The sequence below is a fragment of the Schistocerca serialis genome, chromosome 7 (assembly GCF_023864345.2).
Source record: "Schistocerca serialis cubense isolate TAMUIC-IGC-003099 chromosome 7, iqSchSeri2.2, whole genome shotgun sequence".
Classification (NCBI taxonomy): domain Eukaryota; kingdom Metazoa; phylum Arthropoda; class Insecta; order Orthoptera; family Acrididae; genus Schistocerca; species Schistocerca serialis.
In genome coordinates, this window is record NC_064644.1 from 138,639,952 (window position 1) to 138,652,456 (window position 12,505).

The 12,505-nt window shown below is 43.4% G+C and overlaps 1 protein-coding gene across 1 annotated transcript in view; it reads right to left on the reverse strand.

The window, feature by feature from the left end:
• The window catches only part of LOC126412934 (head-specific guanylate cyclase-like), a gene marked incomplete at its 5' end in the record, with an annotated part of 516,083 nt that extends 504,217 nt beyond the window's left edge, over nt 1-11,866 (reverse strand). Inside the window, one exon of the mRNA XM_050082825.1 lies at nt 11,753-11,866. Coding sequence (XP_049938782.1) covers nt 11,753-11,866 — 114 coding nt within the window. The remainder of the gene's footprint in view (nt 1-11,752) is intronic.
• Nucleotides 11,867-12,505: the final 639 nt, after the last annotated feature.

Genomic DNA, 12,505 nt, shown 5'->3' on the forward strand with positions numbered 1-12,505 from the left:
AGGCTTGTTGCCTTGTTCTTAACAAACTGCTCAAAAATAGTTTTAAAGTACCTGTATTTTGGTGAACGTGAATGAGCATAGATTCATGGGGAACAGGGAAGGAAAGTATAAACATTCTGATATCATGAAAACAGGTTTAGTGTGAAATAAGAGCAAAACAATAAACCAAATCAAGATTGCTTTGTTTCACGGTGCACATCGCATCGCATCTATGAACTGAAAGTCTGATACTATGATCGCTAGAGTATTGATCCATTCCGTTGAAGTGCAGAAATCCTCAGTGGTACGCTGTCATAACGATAGCCTAGAAGTTGCTGCTCAAGCTAGCCAAAGTCTTCGATGGAGGATAGCCTGAGGGCATCGATGAGAAAGAAAGCGTCCTGCGATGATACATGCAAGCTTCATTTTATCCAAAGCATGGTCACGCATTCTGCAGACACTGCGTGCCAATCCATTTTGCTGAATTTCGTCATCTGGAAGAAGTCGTTATAAGGTCTGCGCATTGTGTTGGTGCTGCGCCCTCTAGAAAAATGAGTGGGGAATGGGGAACACGTCCTGATAAAGCGTAACCCTCAAATGTGTGTGAATTTGTAAGTGACCAACCTCTTGAGGGCGTCGAATGGTTCAAATGGCTCTAAGCACAATGGGACTTAACATCTGAGGCCATCAGTCGCCTAGACTTACAACTACTTAAACCTATATAACCTAAGGACATCACACACATCCATGCCCGAGGCAGGATTCGAACGTGCGAGGGTAGCAGAAGCGCCTAGAACCGCTCGGTCACAGCAGCCGGCTGAGGTCGTCGGTCCCTAGACTTACACACTAATTAAACTAACTTATGCTAAGAACAACACACATAGCCATTCCAGGGAGAGGACTCGAACCTCCGGCGGGAGTGGCAGTGCAGTCTGTGACATGACGTAACAAACCGCGCGACCACTCGGCGCGGCCGTAGCCCTCAGATTATGCTCGACCGCAGTGAGATGCCTCGGACATCCTTACATGATATCGGCCCAGAAACTTGACTCACCCCCTTGTCTGTATCCCTGAAATATGTTGTGGCTACCAGGCCGCCTCTGTCACTCCTGCAGCGATCATCAGGCGTCAGGCAATTCGTATGTGAGGGCAACCCGACTCTATAAATCCAGATTCCATTCCACGTTTCCTCTTGCGCACTGTTCCAGCGCATCACGATGGACTGAGGCAAGGGGAGTATTACTGTTAGTGAGGTACTCCTAGAGGTCAAATTGATCACATGGAGTAAGGATGGTGGTTATCGTTGAGACAACCGGTTTTTGGTTATGTCGATGTTTCTCAACGCCAGGTTAACCTGCATGCTAAAACCACTCAAAATAAAAATTAATTTTAATTGTAATAATCAACAGCCTTAGTTGCACCGTTTACCTAGAATTTACCTAGGTTTCAGTCGGGATAACCCAACATTCTTCAGAATACCTGCAACTACCGTTTTTCCATAGTGGACATCGTCAAGCTAAAACTACAAATGCATAAATTATCGTCAAACTGTAAAAACGTACCTGAAACTGCCTCTGCCCGAGGCAGAACTCGAGGAAAGATTGAAGCTTCGTGATACATAGGTTAAAAAAATAGCTCTGAGCACTATGGGAATTAACATCTACGGTCATCAGTCCCTTAGAACTACTTAAACCTAACTATCCTAAGGACATCACATAACACCCAGTCATCACGAGGCAGAGAAAATCCCTGACCCCTACGGGAATCGAACCCGGAAACCCGGGCGCGGGAAGCGAGAACGCTACCGCACGACCACGAGCTGCGGACATCATATGTAGGATCAAAATTTTAAATTAAACAGACAAATAAAACAAACCTTTGTCCGTCCACAGTTCGTGCTTTCCACGAAAAGTTATAAGTGCTTAAAAAAAAAAAAAAGAAAAGAACAGCTGAGTTCTCCAAGTTACTCTATTTTTTTTAAAACCCTACTCAAAAATCATTTTGTAATCAGGAAGCATATCAATGTTTGGGGATTACGAACAGAGAGTGTAAAGGGGTGGAAACTGAGATTGGCAACCCTATTTTTCGCGTTAAACTGTCCGTTTCCAAGTGCTACAAACGGTTAAACGCATATTATGTAGACACGACAACAGATAAGCTACTATCAGCTATTGTAAACTATGAATGAACTTTTAAGTTTTAAATTTCCGCTTATGATGTCGCAGGTTTGTTGAGGTTCCTCCTGTTCTCAGTCCTTTAAAGAAAAAGGAGCAATGTACTTCATTTGTACCTCCATATTAAATACTTCTAGGCTAGAGGTGGTGCAGCTCTGTAATGCAAAGTACAACGACAGCGAGAAACTTCCATACAGGCCAAATAGGGCAAATCTCCTACACTGCATGTACAGGCCTACCATCCAATAGGTCCCGCCACGTGGTAACAGGTTCCGCATTGTCTCAGCAGTGCTGTACCCCTACTCTTACGCCATGTATTTACTGCTCGTCTCTATCAGCATTATCAAAATAGCGCTGATCAGTTTCCCCATTTTTATAACAACGCAATATTTCAAAATAATGGAAATTTCACGAATTAAAGTTACTTCCTCTACAAAATGGTTTATTGTAATACCAATATTTTTACCACTGCTGCTATGGCTAATTCCTATTTCGGGTCTTTACCCGATTGTTAGCAAAAAATAATAAAGGCTCGGTTATTAGTAAAAAAAAAAATAAACCTATTACAACCGAGATCAAACACCGAAACTTACGGGTTATTCCGAACTGTCCGCAGCTCGTGGTCGTGCGGTAGCGTTCTCGCTTCCCACGCCCGGGTTCGATTCCCGACGGGGTCAGGAATTTTCTCTGCCTCGTGATGACTGGGTGTTGTGTGTTGTCTTTAGGTTAGTTAGGTTTAAGTAGTTCTAAGTTCTAGGGGATTGATGACCATAGACGTTAAGTCTCATAGTGCTCAGAGCCATTTGAACCATTTTTTATTCCGAACTAAAATACCAGTTACGGTTTTAACCGGTCGGTTTTTCCCACCCCTAATGTGGAATCGGTTTCATACTGTCTGCGTCGATATTACCATGCTAATTGAGTGCAAACGGGCAGTGTGCCCTGTTATTGTATTCTCTTCGTTGTACCTACGAGAAATGTTTTGTGGATAGTGATCTTCGGTTGGTGTTGTGGACTGATGGCGATCTTTACTAGAAAGTGTTCACAATGTCTTGTGTAAGGTGACGCAAACAAAAAAAGAGCGGTTTAAAATCTGGTCTTTTGGGTGCAAGGTGCGTCCAGCAAATCGAATTTTTCCGTAGTTACAGAGAACGCCTGCCTCAACTGGGAGGAGACCCCACTGCAGAAGATAGGTTCGAAGCGGGGCCCTGGAATCTGAGCTACCAGCGAATAAAATTTTATCCCTCAAAGACTGCGCTACTACTCCAAGTATAAAACTCCTTTGCGTCCTGTTCTACATTGGAGTCCGCTGCCGTGTCTGTCCACACAGTGTTGGCACAAGTTAGCGTTGCAGAGACGTCCGTTGCTGGAGCACGTACAAGGCTGACAGAAGGGGGACGTGGCATGGAGTGACGCGTGGGCAGTGCGCCCGCCCGCTGCAGCTTGTGGCTTCGCAGACAGCTGTGCGTGACCAGCGTGCCGCAGCGGCAACGCAAAGTCATGGCTGTTGTTTTCACGTCACCGTGCTCTAGCAGCAAGCTGGGAACAGGAGTCTTCATTACAATGGGGGAATGTAACAGCACTGAACAATCAGGCGGCAGACTACAGGACACGGGGTGAGTATTTTTTTAAAAACTTATGGCTGACAAGTGTTTTGTGTTCAGTCTACGCCGGCCGAAGTGGCCGTGCGGTTAAAGGCGCTGCAGTCTGGAACCGCAAGACCGCTGCGGTCGCAGGTTCGAATCCTGCCTCGGGCATGGATGTTTGTGATGTCCTTAGGTTAGTTAGGTTTAACTAGTTCTCAGTTCTAGGGGACTAATGACCTCAGCAGTTGAGTCCCATAGTGCTCAGAGCCATTTGAACCATTTTTTGTTCAGTCTACGACAAGATCATTAGAGACGGAGCACAAGTTTGAATAGCAGCAATAAGGAGTAGGAAAAAGTCCGTGTCCTTTGCAAATGAACCGTGCCGGTGTTTACCTCGAACGATGTACTGAAACCATGGTAAACTTAAATCTGGATGGCCGGACAGTGTTTGAAAAGACGTCCTTCCGAATGCAAGTCCATTACTTCACGTGAACGCCAACTTGATCGGAAAGTGAACTTGGAGAAGTTGAAAAAATTCAGCCAATAAATTGCATATAAAGGTTTATTGGAAATCTTGACCTAGGTTTCGACAGTTCAATGTCAACTTTGACTTGTGCTTTTTGTCATATGTATACTGCTGCAAACCAGATGGCATTGCTGTGCTTCATTGTATACAAGTCAACGTTTACGTCGCCAGGAGCCTTAAGGTAATGGGCCGCTACATTTGCGACGTGATCTGCACACCTGTAATATTACGGAACTGCATCGTAAGTTCAAATGATTCAAATGGCTCTGAGCACTATGAGGTCATCACTCCCCTAGAACTTAGAACTACTTAAACGTAACTAACCTAAGGACATCACACACATCCATGCCCGAGGTAGAATTCGAACCTGCGACCGTAGCAGTCGCGCTGTTCGGGAATAAAGCTCCTAGAACCGCTCGGCCACCGAGGCCGGTGCATCGTAAGACATGGCTTGTGATTATCTGTTTTCATAAGATGGATGTCGAATATGACAAGAGCATTTGGGATTTATTCATCGTGCTTAATCAACATCTGATGTAACAAGATTCACTATGCCTTATGAAGTAGAAAATTTTAAAATTGGCGAAAAGTAGGTCATATGTTCCAATAATATCTCCAGGTTTGCAGTTGCTGAAGTGGCAGTCAAGTTTAAGGCTTGGGAAAGTGTTTGTTTCTCCGCTTTGACCATCCAATTTTTGGCTTAAAGAAATGGAGAAATTTTACTTTAAACAGGGGAGACAGGGGAGGCGAACCTGTGTCAGAAGTACTCAACTTGTGCGGTAGCAAAACAGCCGTAGACAGTAGGATAATCTGCGGCGTGGCTGCATTCTGTTGGAAGGAGGTGTGCCGAATGTCGTTATCTGGAAGAGAACTGAAGCCTTGGAACCAAATATGTCTCTGTCTGTTGATACAACTTTCAGACATCACGCTGACAGCAGAGCTTCCTTCAAGTAAGGACGTATGATTCCACGACACTACACGACACCGCACGCCATACACTAACTCTGACACTGGTGAAGCGCAGCAGTATTTACTCGTGCCCAGTAACGCATTTTCTGCTTATTTACTTATCCACTTAAGAGTAAATGGGATCCATCTAACATAGGAATATTTTCACTGAACTTATTTACCTCAGTGCTTTTAGCCAACAGGTTTTCACAATCTTGTACGAAGAGTATCATTAGGTTTCAGTTCTTGAACAGTCGGAATCCTGTTGGATGAAATTGAAGGATATGGAGTTTTCCTTCCATGCTACTAATTCCGAGCCCCAATGTAGAAACAATTTTTCCCACTGTATAATGATGACTTCCGGTCACGAAAGCTGACAACGACCGGAAGAGCGATATGCTGCCCACATGCACCACCATATCCGCATCTAGGGGCGCTATCGGCTCACGATGACCCGACGGCCGGTCGGTACCGTTGGCCTTCCCAGGCCTGTTCGAAAGAAGGTAATTTTTATGACGATTCCTTGCCGCTGCAGCGTGCACAGCGTCTGTTTTTTCTTGGGTATAACACAAGCCGTCTAGACTTCCTTTCACAGCCGAACCATTCTCTCGAAATCGCGACCCCACGTTTTGATCGTGAGCGATGAAGGAAACTGACTGCAGGCAGAGGGGTCTCTTAATAGCGCCTAAACTCTGTGCAGCTGTTACGCTATCATCATGTAACTAATAGGCACTCACGGCGACCGCGAGATCTGCATCGTTCCATTGCGCCATTGAGATGAACTGTCCTAAATTGCCACTTGACAGTTTGGCGTCTTCTCCCCGTTTTCTGAACGTCTACAGTGCTGCGAATATCAGATTTAAATGTATCCGTTTCTGTGCACCACCTTGTATTATGTACTGATTCTCATAATTTTTTTGCAATCTCTGATAATGAAGCCATCAGTCTTTTAGAGATTAAAGTTCAGCATAACTGATGAGACGAAGAGATCCGTAGTATTCGAGAGGAAATTTTAAAGAGTGTAATACCTAAAGGTACGTATCATGTCTAAATATGCATATATACCTTAATGCCGGAAAATCGCGGTTGCTAAATTAGTCAATTATGATGTAATTTTTGGTCTAACAGCAGCAAATTTAAAGTGGCCTTGACAGTATCGCAGAAACACAGCTGCAACGGAATGAGAGTACGGTGCACTTTAACGCAATGAAACTCAATTTGCTGTGCGGTTTCACGATTTCGCAATAGGTTCGAAATCTCAGGCACAATGTGTGATCCGTACAACAAGATATCTGAAAGGCACCATGTGGAAACAATCTCTAGCATCTTGGATTTAGAGGCGAAACTTGGACGTATACCGCGCAACCTGCCAAAGAAAGAATGATTGAGCGTTGCTTAGAAGTCCTAGAGTTTGCCGCATTCTACGTGCTAAATTGTAGCATTTTGTGTGGCCTCAAAACAAGATACAAGAATGATGTGAGCATCTTAGGAGAAATCACTTGATCCGATGATACACAGTATAGCACAAAGAGGACGGTAAAATGATGAAACCGTCTTCTGTATAGTGTTGTTAAAAATGGTCTTACGTCTTCTTTGGAACGATGTTGTGCCTAAAAGGTTTTTGTGTGTGGAGTGGACTTTCATTCAGAGATGTAACCGTACCATTGTATCTTCCAAAGAATACTGTACGCTACACAGGTTCATTTTGTCTGACATTTGTAACATTTAGAAAATAAAGAGTTTCTGTCACAATAGGAATAAAAGCCGCGAACTCATTATATCTTATACTTAAAAGGGTACGTCAAAGATATTCCTTTGCAATCTGCTTATTAAACTGAGGAGTGGTAGTGAAGCTTTTCCACATGTTGTATAAATTAAGTGTCAGCGGACTTCTGCCTTCGATGAACAGTGAAGCAACCCAATGTAACAAGACGTCGCTAAACTTCGGAATGTAAACAATATAAAGTGTATTCAGCAGAGTTCATCGTAGTCATTAGTGTAGGCTCAGGTGTTAGTCATTTTAAATATATGTAGAATACAAAGGAGACAAGAGTACATCATAAACAACTTGTTTTATTTAACAATTTTATTGTTGCAACCATTTTTTCCTCAAATTTCTAAACATTTAATTTCCCTCAGGCAGTAACAAAGAGATTTGGCACACGTTTCAGGTGCAAAACTTTGTCAGTAATCAGTTACCGACTTTCCGTAGTACGCATGTGCATTGATAGCTGGATACATGTACAATGACGAATGGAGAAAGCGATATAAACTTGCTATTCACCGAAGTTACACGGATGCTGGTAATTGAAGCTGTCACGGAGGAGGAAGATGTAGATGACTCTAAATTAAGAGCTCTCAGTGATTCAATTGCTCCTTGCAATATACACTCCTAAACTTGACAAAGTAGAATGCTTGGTGTAAACAATGATAGGATCAAAAAGAGAAGTGTCTTGAATTTCGAATAGGTACAGATACGACACCGATACGCATCTCTAATTTTTCCCTTCAGGATGCCCCATACTGTCACCTCTTAGCAGGCTTACTGACCATCTTCATCCTGCAGACGTAATACATTTTAATTTATCCATGTTGATGGTGACTGAGCAACGTAGTTATGAATTAAAGTATAGAAACAAATACAGCAGTAAGCCACTTTTTGTACCGCTTTATTTGTGTTAATCGGTATTTTTGGCTTTCAACTACCTTTAGTTGGCGCAATATGTTCATATTGTTGTTAGTACAATATCTTTATTGACTGCATTTATAACGGTGCAGCTTCCCCATATACGAAATAATTTTAGGTACCAAGTTTCCCGGGTGGCATATTTACGTTTATTAACAGTAAATAAATTAAACGGAAGTATTCCTTCTGGTACACGTTGTAACCAACCGAACTGTTGTCTTGCACAGGGCATAAGCAGCGTTCAAAATCTAATGGACAGAAACGTTGTATCCAGGAAGACACGAGTAGGCCTATATCATGGGACGACTACCAAGGTTTACCTGCATTGTCTTACGACCATGACCGTAAGGTTTAAAAGGACAGTTTCATTAAGAACTGCTGTTCTCCCACAGAAAACTGCAGCAAATGGACGAGACAAACATCAGCGGCTACTGTGTTCGTCGGTGTACTTTGAGTGAACTGCAGTGACAGCGTAACGGTATGTTCTGCTACGTTTTGCAGTGTACGTAGGCGCTTCGGGAGAATAGTTGCTGTGAATGATCTTATAAGGAAACTATGGTTTTACAGATGAACATTATGCTGAACCACCTCACCGACAGAAGTTTCCTTTTAGTGGTAGTGAATGCTATTCTGGGGATATAAACACGAGGTTACATTTTGTACGAAGTTTACCTTATTTAGTCGGAACTTTTAGACTGAGGCGCTTATACATATATATTTTAAAATCTTCCAAATTAACATTACTCGAAACGATGTAAATGGTATTTTATTTTCTGACATTGAATGGGTAAATTCAATCATTTACTTAACTTGAATTTAGAAGTAAGTGGTATGGTAATGGTCCAAAAGATCTTCAAAACTCCAAGGGCATTATCCACCACATGTTAAAAAGTGCCTAATGAGAACATAAAGGTATCTGCATGGACCAAAAAATTGGCTGCAGGAACGAACATTACACAGGCAATGTTTTACCTTAAAGTATTTGTTTCTTGGCGACACTTCATTTTGGAAATATGAGGGATGTTTGTTTATTAAGGCCTGATTCGTATTGACATGGCAATCACAGTGCAAATCTGATGAAGGTTCGCACAGATGTGATCAACAGTGTCGCGTCGCGCCGCATTTCTCAGTTCCGAGCGCGCAGTGAGCACGTAAAGATGTTCCAGCAGCGTGAAGTGTTTATTATCCACTGCACAGTACGGGCTTGGTTCCCTCCAATGTCCATCTTTGCTCTCGTGACCGGCTGGTTATGAAGACAACATACTGGCACAGAACAGAGCTGCGGATCAGCGTAGATAATTGGCGGAGAGTACAGGCGGCTGTCTTCTGTGACGAGGGTGCTGCACAGTTGGCCAAATGCTACGATAAAGTGTCTAAGTCGGAGCGTCCAGTATGTGCAGGTGTCGGTCGCTGTTGTAAATAAAAAATTTTTGCTTTTACGAACTTTGAGCATGCTGGATTAATTGCAGGAGAGCAACTTGTGTTAATCAATATAACAGAAAAACTGCCTAGCTACAACAGTTCACTTTTATTTACTGATGAATAGTTTCGGATTGACACCCATTTCCATATCACCCATACTTTCAATATGGTATTTCAGAAAATATAAGAACCACGTAAAGATGGCGAACATATAAGTATAATACATTGCAAACGAACAGTTACAGAGCATACAGATATCTGTCGAGATACATTTCGAGTAAACAAAGCTATACGTATAAAAAGTGGAAATAAACAGTTAAAGAGGATACAGATACCTGTATTTTCGGAAATATGTTGACTGTCTGGGTGATCTGAATATCAATCCAAACGTTAAACTAGTCATCAAGTGATTAAAAGTGAACCTTGCAACTTTGGATGCTTTTCTATTAAATTTCTCATTTTAATTGTGGTTTCCATTTCGCGACCGATCGGACGTTAATAAATGAATAGCCCTCGTACTATGTGCAGTCGTGTATGGGTGACAGATCGAAACGTTTCTTGATGAAAGACACAAGAATAATAAAAAGTGGCAGGTGGCAGTATTTTTTTCAAGGAAAGTTATACCTCTTGGTCGGATTTCGAAGGTGCCAGATGATCTGGTGTTCGAAGCCCATTGTAGGTCTTGTCAGTAAATAACCGATGCTGTGCGACTTTCCGCAAGTGCTAATATAACGTCTCCTTAGAAAAATTATAAACGACTGTGCTGATAAATCTCTTGCATTATTAGGTTTTCAAACAGCTGAGCAAAACTGAACGTACTCAGACATTGCTCTCTTTACTTATTCTAACCATCACTAAGCTGACACACAATATTCTTTTTTAGCGTAACGCAATCTGACTTTCAATAATCCCTATACAAGAATGACCCTGACTAACAATTACCTGTACCTTTCATGAATCACCTCAGAAAAGCCTTCGTTACGCGAACTACTGCAATACAGCGAGCACCAATACTGCCAGCTAAATGAAAAATTCTAACTATTACAGGCACTAACTACTGATAGGCATGGTTAGCAAATGAAAGATTTTGATAGAGAACAAATAATGTATTTACCTTAATAGTGTTCTTCAAGACTGCATGGAAAACCACTACTTCCGTGTGCATTTTCTTTTACTGATCAGACTCTGTGCAATGTAATTACTGCTGTGATGAATGACGTATGGACAGTGGACAATTTTTGATGTTGACCAACAGAGTATCAATTGTTATGTGCACTTGATATATATGTTAGCGTTAAAATAAAAAAAAATTAAAAATATGTATTGGGCGCTGCCCAAAATAATTTGTAAAGTTTTTGTGGGGAGCATGGGGGCTATGTAATTAGGCTGTTTAGGTTTTTATGTTGGTAACGCCAGTTAGAGCTCTATATGAAAATCACTGACTGTGCTGTGTGCAGTCTGTGGCTGGTTGGACTCATTGTTGGAATATTCGCTTGTGTAGTGTTGGGCAGTTGGATGTGAACAGCGCGTAGCTTTGTGCAGTTGGAGGTGAGCCACCAGCAGTGGTGGATGAGGGGAGAGAGATGGCAGAGTTTTGAGAGCGGACGATCTGGACGTGTGTCCGTCAGAAAAAGGAAATTTGTAAGACTGGATGTCAGATATATTGAACACTATTAAGGTAAGGCCGGCCGGAGTGGCCGAGCGGTTAAAGGCGCTACAGTCTGGAACCGCACGACCGCTACGGTCGCAGGTTCGAATCCTGCCTCTGGCATGGATGTGTGTGATGTCCTTAGGTTAGTTAGGTTTAAGTAGTTCTAAGTTCTCGGGGACTTATGACCACAGCAATTGAGTCCCATAGTGCTCAGAGCCATTTTGAACTATTAAGGTAAATACTTTGTCTGTTCCCTATCAAAATCTTTCATTTGCTAACTATGCCTATCAGTAGTTAGTGCCTTCAGTAGTTAGAACCTTTTATATAGCTAGCAGTATTGGATCTCGCTGTATTGCGGTAATTCGAGTAACGATGATTTTTGTGAGGTACGTGATTCATGAAAGGTATAGGTTATTGTTAGTCAGGGCCAGTCTTTTGTAGGGATTATTGAAAGTCAGATTGCCTTGCGCTAAATATAATATTGTGTGTCAGTTTAGTGATGATCAGCATAATTAAAGAGAGAATTGTCTGAGTACGTTCAGTTTTGCTCAGCTGATTGAAAATCAAATATCGTTAGAGGTTTATCAGCACAGTCATTTATAATTTTTCTAAGGGGACGTTTCACTGTCTGGAGGGGCATCTAGTCAGCACACAACCATCAGTGCCGTGGTCAGTTTTCGTGACCGGAGTCGCTACTTATTAACGAAAAAGCCCCTGAATTGGCAAACAGAAGCAGTACAGATTTTCTGCCTTCGGAGTACAGCATTTGGCGGTACTCACCGGCGGGTGCGTGAGGTAGGCGACGGCCTCGCTGAGGTGGCGCAGGTTGAGCGCGTGCTGCTGGTCCTCCTCGGGCGCGTCCTCAGCGGGCCTCCGCTCGGCGCCGCCGCCCCCGCCGCCGCCGCCGCCCTCGACGCTGCCGGTGGCGGACCCGGCGCCGGGCGCCGCCCGCGGCCTGGCGCGCGCCGCGGCCGCCCTGCTGAAGGGGCACGCGCTCATCTCGCTACGCTGCAGCTACAGGGGCGCCGGACTTGCCGCTCGCTGGTCGATGCGCGGAAGCCTGACCAGTGCCGTCGCCAACCGGCCGGCGAGGTTGTCAATTTTCATTGGCAGCACGCCTGCTACAATAGCCAGCCGGACAGCCTGTGACCCCGACACGCATTTCCTAGTGTGCCAGCCAGCCCACGGTCTCGAGGTGTTGACAGCTGACGTGTATGTACAAACCTAATTACTCCCAATTATTACCACGTTATCCAACCTCAAATTACTGCATTCCCTGATTTCGGACGAACAGAGTAAAGAGAGCGTAATTACTCAGGCCACCTGTCCAAAATTGCCCACTGCATTATTTTACTGCTGTCATCCCAAAGACATACCAAATAAAAACATTACACCGTTTACATTCTTATGTATGTGCCATCAAAGTACGTACTGTCTCATACTTCGTTGACAGCTGTAGCTGTCTACCTGTGAAGAGGTACCCACCAAATGTTTTTCTGCTCGGTACCGTACTAGTCTCTACATAGTGGAAGT